Source organism: Dendroctonus ponderosae, unplaced genomic scaffold (genome assembly GCF_020466585.1).
Source record: "Dendroctonus ponderosae isolate FM_Combo_2020 unplaced genomic scaffold, Dpon_F_20191213v2 Dpon_F_20191213_5, whole genome shotgun sequence".
Classification (NCBI taxonomy): domain Eukaryota; kingdom Metazoa; phylum Arthropoda; class Insecta; order Coleoptera; family Curculionidae; genus Dendroctonus; species Dendroctonus ponderosae.
In genome coordinates, this window is record NW_026018715.1 from 2,866,097 (window position 1) to 2,883,634 (window position 17,538).

A 17,538-nucleotide genomic window follows, 5' to 3' on the forward strand; every position below is an offset into this window, starting at 1 on the left:
TGTGTCGCAGGATACCCTCTAGGTGATAGTTCTTGATTACTTTTTGATAAATAATTCATTCTTATTGCGAAATAGGAACACTATTTATCAATCTGTAATAAAAGACGTGAGGAAATTCTCTCAAAGACGAAAATTTTTGAGGCGAAATACCCAACAAGAAGTTTAAAGAAAAAATCCGCCTCAACAATATGGAACGTATCTACAATTTTATTGGTAGCGAATTTGCCCGAAAAGATAATAAATTCAGTCTTTATTTGTCGAAATACGGCGTCAATAAGCAATGTGCAATGCGAGATTTCGCAGACTTAGCATAGAACGACGATGTGTAAATAGCCGTATCATCCGCGTAATGTTCTATTTTTGTAGTTTACACTCACAACTCCTGCATTATTGCAAGTACCTTGTGGTACTTACAGGAGTTGTGAGAAGAAGAACTTACAATAGTTACTTCTTCGCCTAGAGAGTGTGGTAGAAAATGTGAAAATTACATCTTTAATCAGGAATATATCCAACATATATCTTTAACAACAGAGCTATTTTTACAAGAAGTTATAGTACCAGCGACTTAAAAGCGAAAATGTCGTGCATTCAATTTCTTTCTGTCAAAGACTTGGCCTAATGGGTTTGGTGAAGATTTGACATTTTTCAGTAGTTTATGAGAAGAAGGGGCCGATTTTGCGTCACGCTAATGAACAGAGTTAATTGAGAGTCGTCACGATCCAACAGGAAAACAGAAATTTAAAATTGATCAGGAAGTGATAATGGGGAAAATGTTAATATAGAGATTGTTAATGTCACCGCAGAAAGCAGAACTCCAAACAAGAAGCCAATTTATGTCTGTGTTGGATGAAACAAAATTAAAACGGCTGCATAAATTGACTTTAATAAAATTCTGACTCAAGGCTTTCGGTTTCATTATCAGAAAATCTGCTGAAAGAACTGTCGGACCTGAAGCCAATGTTCAAAAAACAGCTGGGCTAAAAGCAATAAATTGATTTTTTGCTTCGGAAACATTCATGTAACGTAAAATTGATAATCGATTCACTTTTTATCACGTCTGATTTGAATGTGTTCGCTTTAAAAAGAGTGTGAAGCCAAGTTTAAGTCAAAGAGATATTCAATTTGAGTAGAGTAAATCAGAAGGCTAACAAATAAAACTTAAAATGATTAAATTTCGTTAGATTTTTCAGCATACTTGTATGTTGCATATTCATGTTACCTAGTCCTAAAGTACTTACTTTAGCAGTTAATACATACCAATACTAGTTGTCCTTCTACTGATTTTCTTTGAGGATTTGACGAAAATATGGCTTCAATAATGAAATATGGCAGTAGAATAAAAAGAAAAAAGAGCGCATGTATAACTCCTTTAGCCGAGTGCAAAATTTCTTCAATCGTTGCCCTAAAATAAATTCATTGTAAATTATTTCTATGATTGTGCTAATTCTGTGCGTTACATTCGAACTTCTATAATGATTCAGTTTATGATTTTAGTAGACAGGGAAAATTGGTCGTGTTTACGGATTATCTCTTCAATTGTAGTAGAACTCAAGGAGCTGTTATTATTAGTGTTCTTGTTTCCATTTTAAGCTAAATAATATGAAAACCCAAATACCAAACTACCAAAAAATCAATTTTTTTGTACGACGCTAAAAGGACAGAAATAGAGACAAACTAATAATTAATAGGCAACACTGAAAACGTGATAAATTTTACAAAGTGGGTTGCTACTGAGAGCACTAAACAAATTTCCCTGGTAAAACTAAGATACAAAGTTCCGTTGCAAAAATAACCTGCAACGTTTCGTAGTCACAGGCTTATGCACATTGTCCAGTCAATATAATAATAAACGTAAATTGCGAACTAATTTAAACCTATAGAAATTCGGCAATCCAACAAAGTGCAAACTTGGAGCCGCGGAATTATAAAATACTAAGGAACAGAATCTGATATATCATCTGGTACTTATCTAATACCAGTACGCTTGGCCTCCCCGTTTCCCCGACTTAAATCTATTAGATTTTTACCGCTGGACCCCTGAAAAACTTAGGTTGCTCAACTTATGTTGAAAGAAGGGAGAATATTTTTGCAAAGAATCATGTTTCTGTCCGATCAACTAAAAAACAATTCTGGAATTTTGTTGTGGATTGAACACTCCTCAGTTGGTTCTGCGCGAAAATGTAGGTCGCTTAGGGGCCTACATCTAGGTAGAGAGGGTCTGTCGAATTTATATTATCTTATGTTATTTTGACATCCTGTTCTGTGTGAAAATAAAGTATTCGGACCTGAAATCATCGTGCACATTTCTAAACAGGTATGTCGCTGGTAATGTGTTATTATACTAACAACTATCTTGAAATAACATTTTAAACAAAATAGATTTAATCTTTGCCACTTGAAAACCCATATAAGCGCAGCAATTCTCATGAAAAAACAAGTCATTCAAGGGTAAAGCCGATTATTAAAACCAATCAAAGACAAGATAGCTAATATGAGAAGTAGATTGAATACCTATACAGGGTGTCCCACCGGGAACCACCGCAACCGATGTCTGGCAAACTATAATTATAAAAAATTTAAAAATTGAACAGTGTGTCGAAGTCATGGGGGGCAAGCGATCTAAAATAGTTCCAAGATGGCCACATTTCCGGTTATACCGGAAGTAGGGATCAGCTTGCTTATTTTAAATGGCACACCTTATAAATGTGAACACCTGTGATGGACCGCTGCGAATACCACAGTAACTAACTTTAGTAAGTGAGGTTATATTTAGGATCCTGGTTAATATAAGATTAGGTGCATCAACAAATTAAAAAAAACACCCTATATATTATTACATTTTTAATTTCTACTCCAAATTCTAAATGTATTTCAGGTATAACATCCAAACCTAAATTTAACCGTTTTTGATATATTTGAAATTTTATGTGAAAACTGACAGTTACAGCCGCTGGAATAGTTATTCTTTTTTCCTATAAGACAATTTGTGCTACTTAATTTCAGTCTAATTTATTGTTGAAAAGGACTTACTTTAATGGAATTCCGGAAACGTTTTGAAAACTATTGTTCAAACTGTTAAAAAAATGTGTTTTAAAATACAGTTGAGAAAACCGCCCAAAATTTTCCAAATATAAACCCCATTGTGGATAATTTTGTCGTCTTATTCAGTATTAAAAATGAGGGTAGGTTTGTGTAAGGTTGTCTATTCCAAAACTGTTTAGTTTTCGAATTGTTGCTTATTTAATGTTTTCATACTGCTATTTGGCCGCATCTTCTTTTAAATCCCGTCACTCTTAGTTGACATGACAAAAGTTGCCATTTTTAATACAATCAAATGCCAAAAGAATGCTGACATCTGTCAGTTATATTTTTAAAATAATTAATAATCATATCCAGACACTTAAATCATACAAACGAAGATTCTTTAAACTTATTTCTATATATAACATGTCACATATTTACCATTCGATATTTACAAAAGCAGAACCATCATGTTGTGCTGTTAACCAAATTATAGAAAATTTCAAGGATTTTGAATAAGTCTATAACAGTGCATGTTGAATTTATAAGGGCGACCAGAAAAATTTGAGACCCCTAGTTTTGGAAAAAACTGGTTTTTGTTCTTGATATAACAATAATTGATCATACATAAACGGTTCTTTATAACTTTATCACATTCTCCATAAATAATAAATAACTTTAAATAATCTTCGTTTGTATAATTTAACCGTGCGGATTTGAATATAAATTATTTAAAAAAGGTAACTGACAGCTGTCAGCATTCTTTTGGCATTTGATTGATTAAAAATGGCCACTTTCGTCATGGAAACTAAGAGATGCAGGAGTTAAAATGAAATAAGGGCAAAATAGCCATATAAAAACATTAAATTGACAATATTTCGAAAACTAAACAATTTTTTAATAGACAACTTTACACAAACTTAACCTTATTTTTAATACTCAATAAGATAAAATTATCAAAAATGGGGGTTTCCATTTGAAAACACTGATTTAGGGCAATTTTCTCAACGTCATTTTGAAACTTATTTTTTTAACACTGTATTAGTAGTTATCCAAATTTGGTCCAAATTCCATTAAAGTGAGTTCTTTTCAGCAAGAAATGCGACTCAAAATAAGTAACACATGTTCCGTCATAGAAAAAATTAATAATTATTCGAGTGGCTGCAACTGCTATTTTTTACATAAAGATTCAAATATATCAAAAACAGTTAGACATGTTTATGGGATAATATACATAAAATATATTTATAATTTGGAGTAGAAAACTGTAATAATATATAGGGTGTGCAATTTAAAATAAGCAGGTTGATACCTACTTCCGCTAGAACCGGACGTGTGGCCATATTGAATATATTTGAGATCGCTTGGCCCCAATGACTTCGGCACACTGTTCAATTTTCAAATGTCTCCTAATTATAGTTTGCCGGATATCGATCGCGGCGGTTCCCGGTGCCATATTCTGTATTGATACTAAACATACGACACAGAAAGTCGATCTGATTAAATCCGCTCCACATAATTGGCAAAAATATAATAAGTTAACTTTTTTATTGTTTACTTACATTGCTAAGCAGCACTCGGTACACGTTCAAACAATTGAATGAAACACATAGGTATATTTTGTTAGTCTGATAAGAATTAATGTGTTTGCCATATCAGAGTAGCGAAGATAAGATATTTGTTGCTTACATAACATATGCGCGCTTCCAACATTAGTTTTATGCTAAAAATCTTCTATTTCCGGGAAATGGGTAAAATATTTTTAAAAACAAAATAGTGTCATCATATTCTTACGAAATTTAACCGACACCGAGATCCTAAAAATAAAAAAATTATTTGCACACCTGTAATGACAGTGGCGTAGGCAATACGATACAATTATTTAGGCCTCTGACAGTGAAAATAAAATGGGATATGCGAAGTGAATCGAAATCTTAAAGTACGCCAGTTTTCTTGTGTTATTCAGGAACGGCCCTGAAGTTATGGTCTTATCAAAACCACGTCTAAGTCGACAGTCAGTAAGATGCCTGCATGGTCTCCATAGTACTTCCTTCCAAGTAACTGAGGTCTGAGTGAAATGAACCTTTTTCTTTCCGGGACCAGGAGATATTTGTGTTAGTAGTGCCGAAGTGTTCAAAGTACCATCATTAACCCAGATTTGATAAAGCTGGGTGTTAAAATTTTTGTTAACAACATGAGAACCGGAGTAGGGTGGTTTTAATTATTTTTGCCCTCGAAGGAAAGCTGATGCTTTCCTGATGGTTTGTTGATTTGTAAATTCTTATAGACAAACATTTTTCCTCGATCATGAGGACTAACTGGTTGTGATCGCATATTCCGAATGCTGGATAGATCATCGTCAGAGCAAAATACTGTACGATGGTGAAAGAAAAATGTCTGAAGTGTTTATCAATTTATAGATACTAATCAATATAAAGGTGTCTCTAAATGATTTGATCAACGTTTTGTTACACGTATCTGGTGTAAAAATAGGTGGATTTATTTCAGTCAATAAGTTGATAATGATTTGTCAATAGGAGTGATAAACAGTTATTTTTCTGTTACAACGTTCCTGTTTTACCTTGGTAATAGGCTTAAAAGTGCGGATCCAAAAAGAACATGTTACTTTTTAATTTGTTTACTGAAAATGCATAATTATGATGATAGTAGAAATACTGATGATATGTAATGATTTCGTTTTTTAAAAACATAATTCTAACCATTGGTACACTTAAAATAAAACATTCTAAAATCAAACACAAAAAATGGGTCAGAACTTAACTACTTAAAGAACAAAAAAACTGATGAAAAACTAGAGTGATTAAATAAAATATACGGTTTACATGAGAAAATATTAAAAAATCTCATTTTCATTTAAAAATGAATTAACATTTAAGAATAAATTTTCTTGCAGATGCTTTTCACTGAGTCTAGTTTTTCGCTTGTTTATGATAGTACCCGCTTTAGAAAATAATCCCTCGCATTTTGTTTCACAATAACAGTAAATAATTCACAGTAACAACAAACAGAAATTCATATTTTTTTTAAATTATTTTTTGGTGGTACCAAAATGAACTGGGGTAATACTTCGTCCAGCTTTGCCGAAAACGCATTTCTGTTTGTTATTATTGTGGATTATTTAACGTTATTGCGAAACGAAATGCGAGAGATTATTTTATAAAACAGGTGCTATCATAAACACGCGAAAAACTATAATCAGTAAAAAGCATCTGCAAAAATTTCTTTATTTATTTTTAAATAAAAATGAGAGTTTTAAACATTTTCGCATGTAAACCGTATATTTTATTTAATCACTGAAATTTTATTATTATCAGTTTTTTTGTTCTTTAAGTAGTTAACTCGGATCTATGTTTTGTTTTTGATATTATAATATTTTATTTTAAGTTTACCAATGTTAAGAATTATGTTTTTAATAAAGGAAACCATTTTATATCATCACTATTTCTACTATCATCATCATCATTCTGAATTTTTAATGAAAAATTTAAAAAGTAACATGTTCATTTGGGATCCGCATTTTGAAACGTGTTACCAAGGTAAAACATGAACGTTGAACCTGTTTCAGAAAAATAACCGTTTATCACACCTCTAGCAACTACATAGAACATATTTTCCGTTCACAAATGGGTACTGAAACTGCTGCAACTGGATAGAGCGCTCGACGATGCCGCATCGGTTCTGTGCTGACGCAAACGACTTTTTCAGGTTTATTAGACGGTTCCAAAAACAACCGGTCAAATCGGCTAGCTGTAACTGCGGTAACAGGTTTTACGTTTGGAACACCGTTATTTTAGCGGTTGCGTTAAATACCGACCATCTCGATCTACTCCCTACAGTATAACTGTGGTCGCACGTAATCACTCGTCTGTCGAGTGTTGTTGCCGTACCCGCCATTAATTATATAAATAAACATAAATACTCGAAGCAGTATTAAATTATCTCAATGCTTCCTCGCTTTTACTGATCATTCTTGGTTTATTTGAAACGCACAAGTATACCGCCAACGTAAAAATCATGGACAAGTACATGACAAATGCAACAAACAAACGTCACGATATAAAAAAATTGCGATAAATCTACGATCGATTCGGTGGCATTGCAATTTTCATCAATTTAATAGTTTTAAAGATGAACATAAATAATCAACATCGTTTTAAATTAGGTAGTATTCGAAAGTTCTTTTGCATTTTATGATTGCTTGAAGTTCTCCAATACCCAAGACACGACAAAAAAGATGCGACTTACCACACAAGTTTCATACATAATTGTTTTTATGTTGGTAGACAAATTTCGTCATTGACGACGTGCCGCCAAAGTTATAGTGTATGGACTATATGTCCATCATTTTTACGTAAAAAATATACTTGATTGAATTAGCTGAAAGCAATTGTTTGCCAGAAAAATGCATTTAGGTAGCTGAATTAAATGAGTAAGTCATCCAACCCATCAGAAATACGTAACGATTATGCTTCAAGTATGACATGCCGGTATAACACAATTATTTTTTTCCAGTTCATGGACTTTCATGGACAGTTGGATATTGTGCGCAATAAATTGGTGCAATTTCAGTAAAACCAAGGTACATTTCAGTCCTGTAGTTCTATTGTTTTGTTTTGGCAATGATGTGTAGGTGCCTCCAAAAATGCGAGTAATTATCTTTATTAATTTGCTAATCTTATTGCATATAGCACAGATTTTTATCTTTTAAAAGACAAGAAAATGGAAAAAATTTGCAACACCTAATTTATTGTCACTTTAGTTCAAGAATCGCTGCAAAAATTGTCATCGCACAGTAAGCAAGCAACAAATAGCCTCACAGGTTTTCAGACAAAATCTTCACACTGCAATAATTTCCAACATGCTCTAAGTCTGTAATAAATTGCGCGTTTTAACGATCGCAGCCCTTTTCCACGGCTTTCGCTCACATTTAGTGACCTTCAATAATTGGTGTAATTTATTAGCCAATTAATTGAGGAGACTTGCGTAGGTAATACCGGTATTATACAAATTGAAATTACTATTTTGCTGGTTTATGGGCTTTGCGACGGAAACTCATCAAAAACTATTAGAATCTGCAGGAACAAATTCCCAAACCAGAGGGTACCAAACTGGAATTCCTATGAATAGAAACTATGGGCGCCCAAGAGTTGTAGAAATCCTTGATAATACTCAATATATTTTGTGTATTTAAACATTTTAAAAGCTGTTGAAGAACCAACAATTGGCGTGAATAAAATAAGCGTACTGTGAGAGCTCCAAGTAAACAGAACTCATAAGGAAAACTTGCTGAAGCTCCACCATTTATTGCCAGTCTAGTACCTTTGGCCATTAGATCCGGATTTACGTATCGGTTTTTGTCAATTCATTAATAAACCGAGAATCGCTTAAATTTTCATAATTTTTTTAATTAAAATTAGAATTTCAATTTGGTTAAATAAAAAAAAAACATTTTCATTCCCACGCCAAAGTCAGCACCAAAGGGAGTTTAGAATTAATAGTTGTCTAGGATTTATTGGGAATGTCGGATCGACTGTTTTACCATATTTTCGAAAAAACGAAAGAGGATTATTGTAGGATGTTTCATTACTCATATTTCAAGATTAGTGGTTCATGCACGATGGCGCTCTGCGTTTTGCAGTCAGTGTTCGGAATCATTTAAACTCCCGATATGAAAATAAATGGATTGAGAGAGGAAATGGTGCATCAGTGTCGTCACCGCGCTGTCGTGATTTAAGTCCGATGGATTTTTTGAGAGACTAGCTATGATGCGTTTACAAAATTGAACACACATTTTAAGAAACAAAGAGCATTTGTTAAACCGTGGTGAATTTAATTTTCTTCGCCATACAAATGTCACCGTGTGAACGAGCTTTTACATACATGGTAAGGTTGTAGCTCTTCCCAGGTAATTCGATACATAATTGCCTCGGAAATTGTCAGTTGTTGCACACGGCTCTGAGCACTTTTTTGTAGATAGATGATGAGCTGCAATTATCTCCAACACCTGCTGCTCTATGTCTGGAACTCGAACACCTCTTGGTCGTCCTCAATTCCTTGAGCCAATCGTCCAGTGTCTTTAGCCCTTTGGACCGTCTGCATTGCGTCTTCAGCCGCGTTTAACACTGTAGCACTAAGGCAATGTTTATTGATTGATTTTTCTTTCATTGCAGGCTATTCAAAAATGAACGTTTTCTTTGTACACAGCCGCTCCACTTTTGATTAGTTCTTTTTGCACAATTGTGTAACAAACTTTAACATATGAGGGTTTCTATGTAAATTTCATTGAAATTGAATGTTGTTTGTGGGCTTGCCACGTTAGTTCAAATACATTTAGATTACCTCAATTATGATCCCGGAAACAAACGGCAAACATGTATGTAAAGAGTTGCTGCGGTTACGTCAAAGCCACTGGCGGTTAGTTAAATATATTAGACAAAGCTTGTTGCTTTTGACACGTCATGTGTGCCTAATGTAATTTAAGGACAAAGTTGTGTACATGACCCACATATTACACAATTCAAATAGGGAGCAGTGCTTAGTAGGGAATGGAACTAATTCAGAATATTGATTGAAAATAAGGATTGTTGTACAAGGCTCAGTTAATAAACCAGATATAGAGTGCAACCTTAATCAAAGTTTACTAATAAAATAAAAATCAAGTCCAATTAATTTTAAAACTAATTTTCTATAGAACACATCCTTCTATGCATATATTGACAAATAGTTTCTACTATATGTGTGAGGGTACCGTCAATTAACGACACCGTAGTACCTACCTATACATAACAGCAATGACGCATTCTGTAGGAAACTTGCATTATTGAACGGATAAATTGCAACAAAATTAATTTAGAGGTTATTGGAGAGCCAGGAAAAACAGGCACCAGAATTGGAAAAAACCTCCCGATCGTTGCAAATGTTCACAACTTATTTTAAACGTTTTTCAAAATCGATATTACATTTAGCATCCACAGAATCAAGAACAAAACGGATTAAACGTTTTATGCAACCTAGACAATTGTCCGAATAGAGGACATTTGATAAGTGTTAAGCTTTGAATTTAATATGACAGTACCTTCCATAGTAAAAACTTAAATTTTAATTTTATTTATTGTGGAGAGGAGTGTGTTATTCACCTTTACACGTTTAAAAAACTTGAAATTATGCATTAATACAAATTTTCTACCGACAATTTTTGGTAACTTGGTACTTTCTTTCAATTTCCGGGGAAATTTATCATTAGCTTGTTTCATTTCAGGCGCTATTGGAGCTCATTTGAGGAAACCGTATACAAAGGTACATTAACTGCCAGTTAGGTTTTTATAATTGCTATTAATAATTGCAAATTTCCACAACTATAAACTGTAATAGCAGCAATAATACATCCGAATATAGATGTTACTGTTATGAAGAAATATTTAAGAATAAATTGTAAAATTTACATGCCCGCGTTCAATATGTCAATGCATAAATATCAAAAAATAGAACTGCTGAATAGTTGATTCATATGAGAACAAGCAGTGTACGATTACTAGCATTTGAAATCCTGACGTACAACATCAACATTAGAACATGCATGGAAGATCGCTTTAGTATTTCGAGAGTTTCAACTTGAACTTTAGTGTCGTTTGAGTTTTGAAAATTTTGACAAGAAACGTTTCTCCTAGCTTCGAACCTACATAAATGAAAAAAGTGAAAACTGAGATTTTATAGTTCATTTTTTCCACTGACATTAGTTTAAGCTCATAATTTTTTTGTGGCAATTTCACGTGATTTCTGATCGTTTCTAATTTGCAATGGCTGCTTTAGCTTGATGGCACTATTCACATATTGTCAGGCACCTGAACAAGGTTGGGCAAAATGTAAATCAAAACGTCCAATTACCGATAGTCATGTCGAGGGCTTAATGCTAAACCTGACCAAGTCTAAAATATCAGTTTTTGGTAAATGTGCTTTAAACGGAGCCAAAAATTATATCAGAATACTTTTGACAACTTGGTCATAACAAACATGTTTTAGTGAACCTGTTTTTGTGGCATTGGGGTACCTCGTCAGTTTTTGAAGACGACTTTTTTTAATTACTTTGTTAACAAATGTAAATACGGCAATGTTGGACTTGACGTCACCTTTAGCTCTAAGCCCATGGTATGTATGTTTATAAACACTAAGAGGGACTCATTTAATTTTTTTAGCGGGGATAATTTTCGTGTAGAAGTCGTTTGTTGGTTTAGAACATGTCATAGACATGAAGCACATATTTTAATTTGCAAACATTAATTTGTTATGGCAATTCATTTAGGTATGCATTATTGAGATTAAGCTCAAGGTTCGCGCGATTACTATTTTTTCATAAAACCAATTGTCTTAGTTGATCCAAGATGTGCTAAGACTACAAACAGGCGGTTTTTTCTTGCAAAACCGAGTTTTCAAAGATGGTCAGAATATATGTCATGTCTTATTTATAATATCGTTTTTCATTTAGAATGTGGATCAATACAAAATTTAATTATATGTGTGTGGAACTAATTAATTAAGCTCAGCTGCTCAATACATATTATGTATTAAGTAGCAACCTATATTATATTCTAAGAACAGAAGTAAAATTGTTTATCTCGATTCCCATCAGATCGATGAGGATAAAATAAAACTTTAATAAGATATTAATGTTTTATTTTATCTAGTCACGTTTTGACTATTTCCAGAAATAAATTATGTTTTATGTAATTCGTCTTTTTCTATACAGGGTTATTCATCCTATACGGCATGGAAGTTTGCGGCTAAACCGTTTGATTTTTAAAAAGTATTATTTTATTAATTGTCCGACGCCTACCGAGCGCCCATTTTAAAAACATTTTTGTAATGTACAGGGTGTCTCAAAGGCTCTAACGGTATCAAAGTTGCGTTTTTTTAAATGGAATGTCCTGTATATTATTGCATTTTTGGATTCGCTGAACAAAATAAGTGTCTTTTAATAAGGTTTATAATACCTAAATCTTAAGGTTTTCTAAATAATTTCAATATATATTTTCAAAAATATATGCCAAGGCTTAAAGTAGCAACAACGCTACACATAGAAACTGATGATGGTGGAAAACACCGAAACGTATTTTAATTGATAAATAGACAATAAATGACTGAAGCCCAGGAATTGATTTTGATTTAAATACAACTCCATATTTTTTAACTTACCAGGAATCACAATTTTTAATTACCTATCGAATGGTATTAGGATGTTAATAGCTAAGTTTTTGCCTTTATACAAAATACGTCAAATAGTCGTTCTGTGCAACATTTGGTAATGTTTAATTTAAGGTTCCAATGTATCTAAGTTGGCTATGCCATTTACACATGTCAGATCATTTATTTTATTTGTCAGTTTAGACTGCAAAGTCTCTTTTTGATAGCCAGAGTGCTATTGTTTTTTGTAATTGTAGACGTATCGGTCGTTATTTAATACAATTATTCAAGAGAAGAGCGTATTGATATGATTTTCACCATTGGAGAAGGTCACAAAAATTGTTTATTGGCTTCTCGAGTTTATGCTCAAAAGTTTTCTAAAAGAAATAATCCTAAGCCAACAGTTTTTAAGCGCTTATTACACCAATTTGAGGAAACTGGGAGTGTCAATTATAAAAACCCATTACAAGGAAATCGGTCACTGAAGATGAAGAAAATGTTTTCGCGGTAATTGGTTCAGTTATAGAAAATCCCAATGTTAGTCAAAATCTAATATCCAAAACTACTAACATTAGTCAATCAAGTATTTCCAGAATTATCAAAAAGCACAACTTTTATCCTGCGTTTTGCATGTGGGTGTTAGATAAAGTGGCAGAAAATGAAAAGTTTTTCGAAAATGTGTTATTTAGTGATGAATGTACTTTTTATAACAATGGTCTCGTGAATAGACACAACTTTCATTATTATTCTGATACGAATCCGCGCGCATACAGGGTCATGAAAAATCAAAATAGGTGGTCTATTAATGTGTGGGGTGGAATACTGGGCCAATATTTAATTGGACCATATTTTTTTGAAAGACATTTAAATGGTTTGATGTTTCTCCAGTTTCTAATAAACCATCTCTCAATATTATTAGAAGAAGTCCCTTTCAATATGAGAATCAACATGTGGCTTCAATTGGATGCAGCTCCGCCTCATTAACACTGCGAAGTTCGGCAATTTTTAAATGCCAACTTTCAAAACAGGTGAATTGGCAGAAATGGGTTTGGAAATTGGCCCTCCAGATCTCCGGACTTAATTCCACTAGATTTCTTTTTGTGGGGTACATAAAAGGAATTGTCTACCATACGCTTTCGACAACTTCGCACGATTTGAAAACACGCATAAGAGACGCTTTTAAAAATGTAACTCCGCAAATGTTGTCCAGAGTTAGCAGTTGTTTTGAAAAAAGACTGAAGAATTGAAAAAAAGTGCTTGGAAATGGACGGTCAACATTTCGAACTTTTGTTATGAATAATTTGCCTTTGTTTTATGTTATTGTTGATATGTTATTTAACCTTTTAATAAAAAAAAAACACCAAATGGTGTACAGAACCATTATTTAGTGTATTTTGTAAAAAGGCAAAAACTTAGTTATAAACATCCTAGTACCATTCGATAGGTAATTAAAAATTGCATTTCCTGGTAAGCTAAAAAATATGGGGTTGTATTTAAATTAATCAAGTTATAGCCACTTAAAGTTCTTATTTGATTAGATTAAATTTGTGGACACCCTGTATAAAACGGTAAGTTTATTATCATTGGGATATAAAATATGATTTCTTGTTACCCTACACTACGAATTACGTTAGCATAACTTAAATAATTCTCAAGGATTTGACACATGAAAATAATATTAGATTTTGATAAAATTCGAATTATTTAAAAACTTTTAGATTTAGACATTATAAATCTTATTAAAACAAACACTTATTTTGCTCAGAGAATCCAAAAATGCAATAATATACAGGGTATTTCATTTAGAAAAACACAACTTTGATACTTTTAGGGCTTTTGGGACACTCTGTACATTACAAAAATATTTTTAAAATGTGCACCCAATAGGCGTCTGTGGATTCATCAAATAATACTTTGCAAAAAACAAACGGGCTAGCCGCAAACGTCCGTGCCGTATAGCGTAAATAACCCTGTATGTACACAATTCTTCTTTTATATAATACAATAGATATATGTATTAAATTTAAAGAATCGTTGTTTTTGCAATTTACTGTTACAATTTATAATTGCATTAAGCAAATTCGAATTATCCCACTGTCACCAAATTTTACTGATTGTCCTTTTCTTTCCAGGTAAGTGGAGTTTAACAGATTGTGCAGTTTTACTTCAACTTCAAAGTTAATTCACGTAAGTTTAGTTGTTAAAGTTTTAGGCAAGGCAGCATTAATATTTAGTATTTACATGTAATGAAACTGTATCAATTTTAAGTACAAGGGTATGTTTAAGTAAGATAAGTAATTGCCACATTTAATTCGTTTTACAGTTACTTGTTGGGCCATCATAATGTCCTAATCGAAATTGCTCACTATTTCCAAAATATTCAGCTTATTTTACAGCAATATTCCCTCCAAAGGAAAAACTTTAGCTGAGAACATTAGGAGCAAGTCCGCTGATACAACTTCATTGGATTTGTGAATTTTGGAAGATCTGAACACAAGAAATGGCTAATGGATCAGGGACTACGTAAAGGTCCATTCCGGGCGATACGTTGTTGTAAGTACGTATTATTTATAGAGCATAATTTTTATTGATTTAAAATTGAATTTGTTTAATTATATATTCTAACATGGCGGATTTGTGGAAAAAACTAAATACTATTGTATATCTACAATGCAAAAATAAAACTTGCGTTATAAAAGTGGTCAGTAAAATTAGTCTTTTTGCAAGAGTGCGTTTGAACGATAGTAGTAGATCTATAACGTTAAATGTCGGCATTATTATCACGTGAATTGCTTCCGAGGAACTTACCTCAGGAGGGTACATGTATGCATACATTATTATACCCTAGTTAACAAGGGAATGTGCTTAAATACCCCATTTGACAGTGTCAAGTAGTCTGTTTTGACAATGTTAAGAAATTAGTTGTAAACACTAACGGTAACCGGAAGGAAATTTGACTAGCTCCTGTTTACGCTAATCAGAGAACCAAAATTAATTTGACAAACCACTTACTTTGAACATTAATTGGAGCACGATCTACCTTTCTAAAATTAATAATTAATCTGATTTCGTTCTGGAACAGCTTGATTATCCCATAACCCCGGGTTAGTTTGAAGTGAAATTGATGTCTCTTTTGAAACTTGTCTTGGCATCGACGTTCCGGTGAGTAAGAGGTGCAATATTTTAAATTGATCTACTTATTAGACCAAAACAAATGAGACCAATTAGTTATATAATTTTTCAAATTATGGACAATCCGAAATGTTTCAGAATTACTCTATAGCAATAAATCTGCCAATTCTGCACTACAATAAAATTTGCCATTTTTACTTCAAATCATGAAAATTTATTATTTAGAAAAGTACTCTTTCACAAGTTTTTGACGGATATTTAAAGCGGCATCAACGTTTTTTGTCATTATCGGGAATTTACAGGAAAATATATTTTGTCAAGAATAACAAGCATTTGTCAAATTGTTTTAATGATTCACGCTTCTTTATATGCGGTTATACTAGTAGTTATGTGGAAATGTCCCAGTAATATAGCAGAAACTGTTATAATTTACGCCAACAAGAGATATAGCCATTGGACCATTGGCTTTAGTAATTGAGGTTGATAGTGGACGACCAAGAGGTATTCGGGTTTCAGACATTGAGGAACAGGTAGTGAACATAATTGCAGCAAAGCCTTCCAGAACTACTCGGAGCGATGCACAACTGACACTTTTCCGGCAACTATGCACTGGATAAATACCGAAGAAGGGCAACGTTCATACCATGTTGGTAATATACACATGATTCATTAAATGTCTGGTCTACTGAACACCGGTGCAAATCGATAACGAGTTAAATAGTATAATTGGAGAAGGTGCTCAAAATGGGAGCCCAAAAAGTCTGGCGAAGAGTGCATAATAAAAAGATTACACGGGCAGAAGTTCGAAAACTTTTTGTGATTGGACAACACAATTCTAAATATGTCATTGAACCATAACCGTTTACATGAGGTTTTTGTTGACATTCGTCATAATCAACTATTTCATTGCATTTCAACGACTTTCTGGATTTAATGATGCTCACCTGCGCTACAGTAAGTAAGCATGGAAGAGTATAAGTACATCCTGTAATTTTTTTTTTGAATTTTAATTGCGATGTGACGTCCACCTTTAAACCTATACATGGATGGAGTCACCACCATTATTGTAAGATGAAAAAGTTTCGATTGCAAATAATGACGTAGTAAACATCTGAAATAAATTAAATGTGAAAAAATTAAAGTGTGCAAAATTTAATTAGAATTGGGAGCGGACGCTCTCGATTGGGTAAGCAAACAACATAAAAGCCGTCAACAATAGATAACCCGTTAAACTGGTCACAATATTGGACAAACCCGGGCAGCCATGACGAGACAAAGGGCAACTCGAGATAGCAATGTTAACGTTGTTTGGTTTGTCGAAATTTGTAACAAGTTTGTGAAAATCAGCCGCAGGCTTTAATTTGTATCTCTGAGCTGCGAAGGGGGATTTATTGCGAAGGGCCCTTGTGATAAGTGTTTATCAAATCGGAACCGCTCGTTACAAGTTTTAATCATATTTTGTTCAGTTAAACACACATCCGTTCTTTCGTCCGCCTTACTGTTGATGTATTTTGTCCTTTATACAGGAAATATTTACAGCCCCAGCCAATTATAATTTTTAATTTATAACAAAATTTTATTGACATTTTTCCTGCTTTATAAAAGGTTCAGTTAATACAGGGTGATTCAAAATTTACGTCATTCCTCTGGAGGTGGTCTGGGGATGTTTTCGAAGGACAGAAAAAATAGTAAAAAAATAATTGTTATTAAAAACTGAAATTTGCAAACAACTATGGCCCATTTTCATCATAAACACGCGAAACGCAGTTTGATGAAACTAAGTTTATGTAAACGCCGAAATTAAACGCGTTTAACGACGGACCGTTTTCACCAGCGTTTCGGTACGTTTCAGAAACTGCGTTTATTGAAACGCAGTTTAAGAAACTGGAAACACTGGCATCGTTGCAAAAGTGAGAAATATTACGATTCTCATCGCAAAATCATCTTATCAAGGAAACATTTGGGTCCATTACGTCAATAACCCGTTATCAAACCCAAACTTTCTGCTCGAACTAACCGTAAAATTTTAAAGTTTGCTTTGTTTATGCAAGGTTTGTGCATTCGTGTATGGCTTATGACTGGTATACACGTGTTTATTAGATTTTCTATTTGAAAAATTACTTAAACAAGTAGAAAATTAAGTCCTGCGGACGCCCTTTCAGATCCTTATAAAATTCATTGAATAAA

At 33.2% G+C, this 17,538-nt stretch overlaps 2 protein-coding genes across 4 annotated transcripts in view; one reads left to right on the top strand and one right to left on the bottom strand.

Annotated features, from left to right (window-relative positions):
• Positions 1-17,538, top strand: part of LOC109544355 (cAMP-specific 3',5'-cyclic phosphodiesterase) — a 796,409-nt gene that overhangs the window by 302,954 nt on the left and 475,917 nt on the right. The gene's annotated exons all lie outside the window — the stretch shown is intronic.
• LOC109544358 (short-chain dehydrogenase/reductase family 16C member 6) overlaps positions 1-17,538 on the bottom strand; it is a gene marked incomplete in the record, with an annotated part of 32,206 nt that overhangs the window by 11,722 nt on the left and 2,946 nt on the right. Inside the window, 1 exon segment of the mRNA XM_048666867.1 lies at positions 1,258-1,402. Within this exon segment, the coding sequence (XP_048522824.1) occupies positions 1,258-1,402 (145 nt within the window).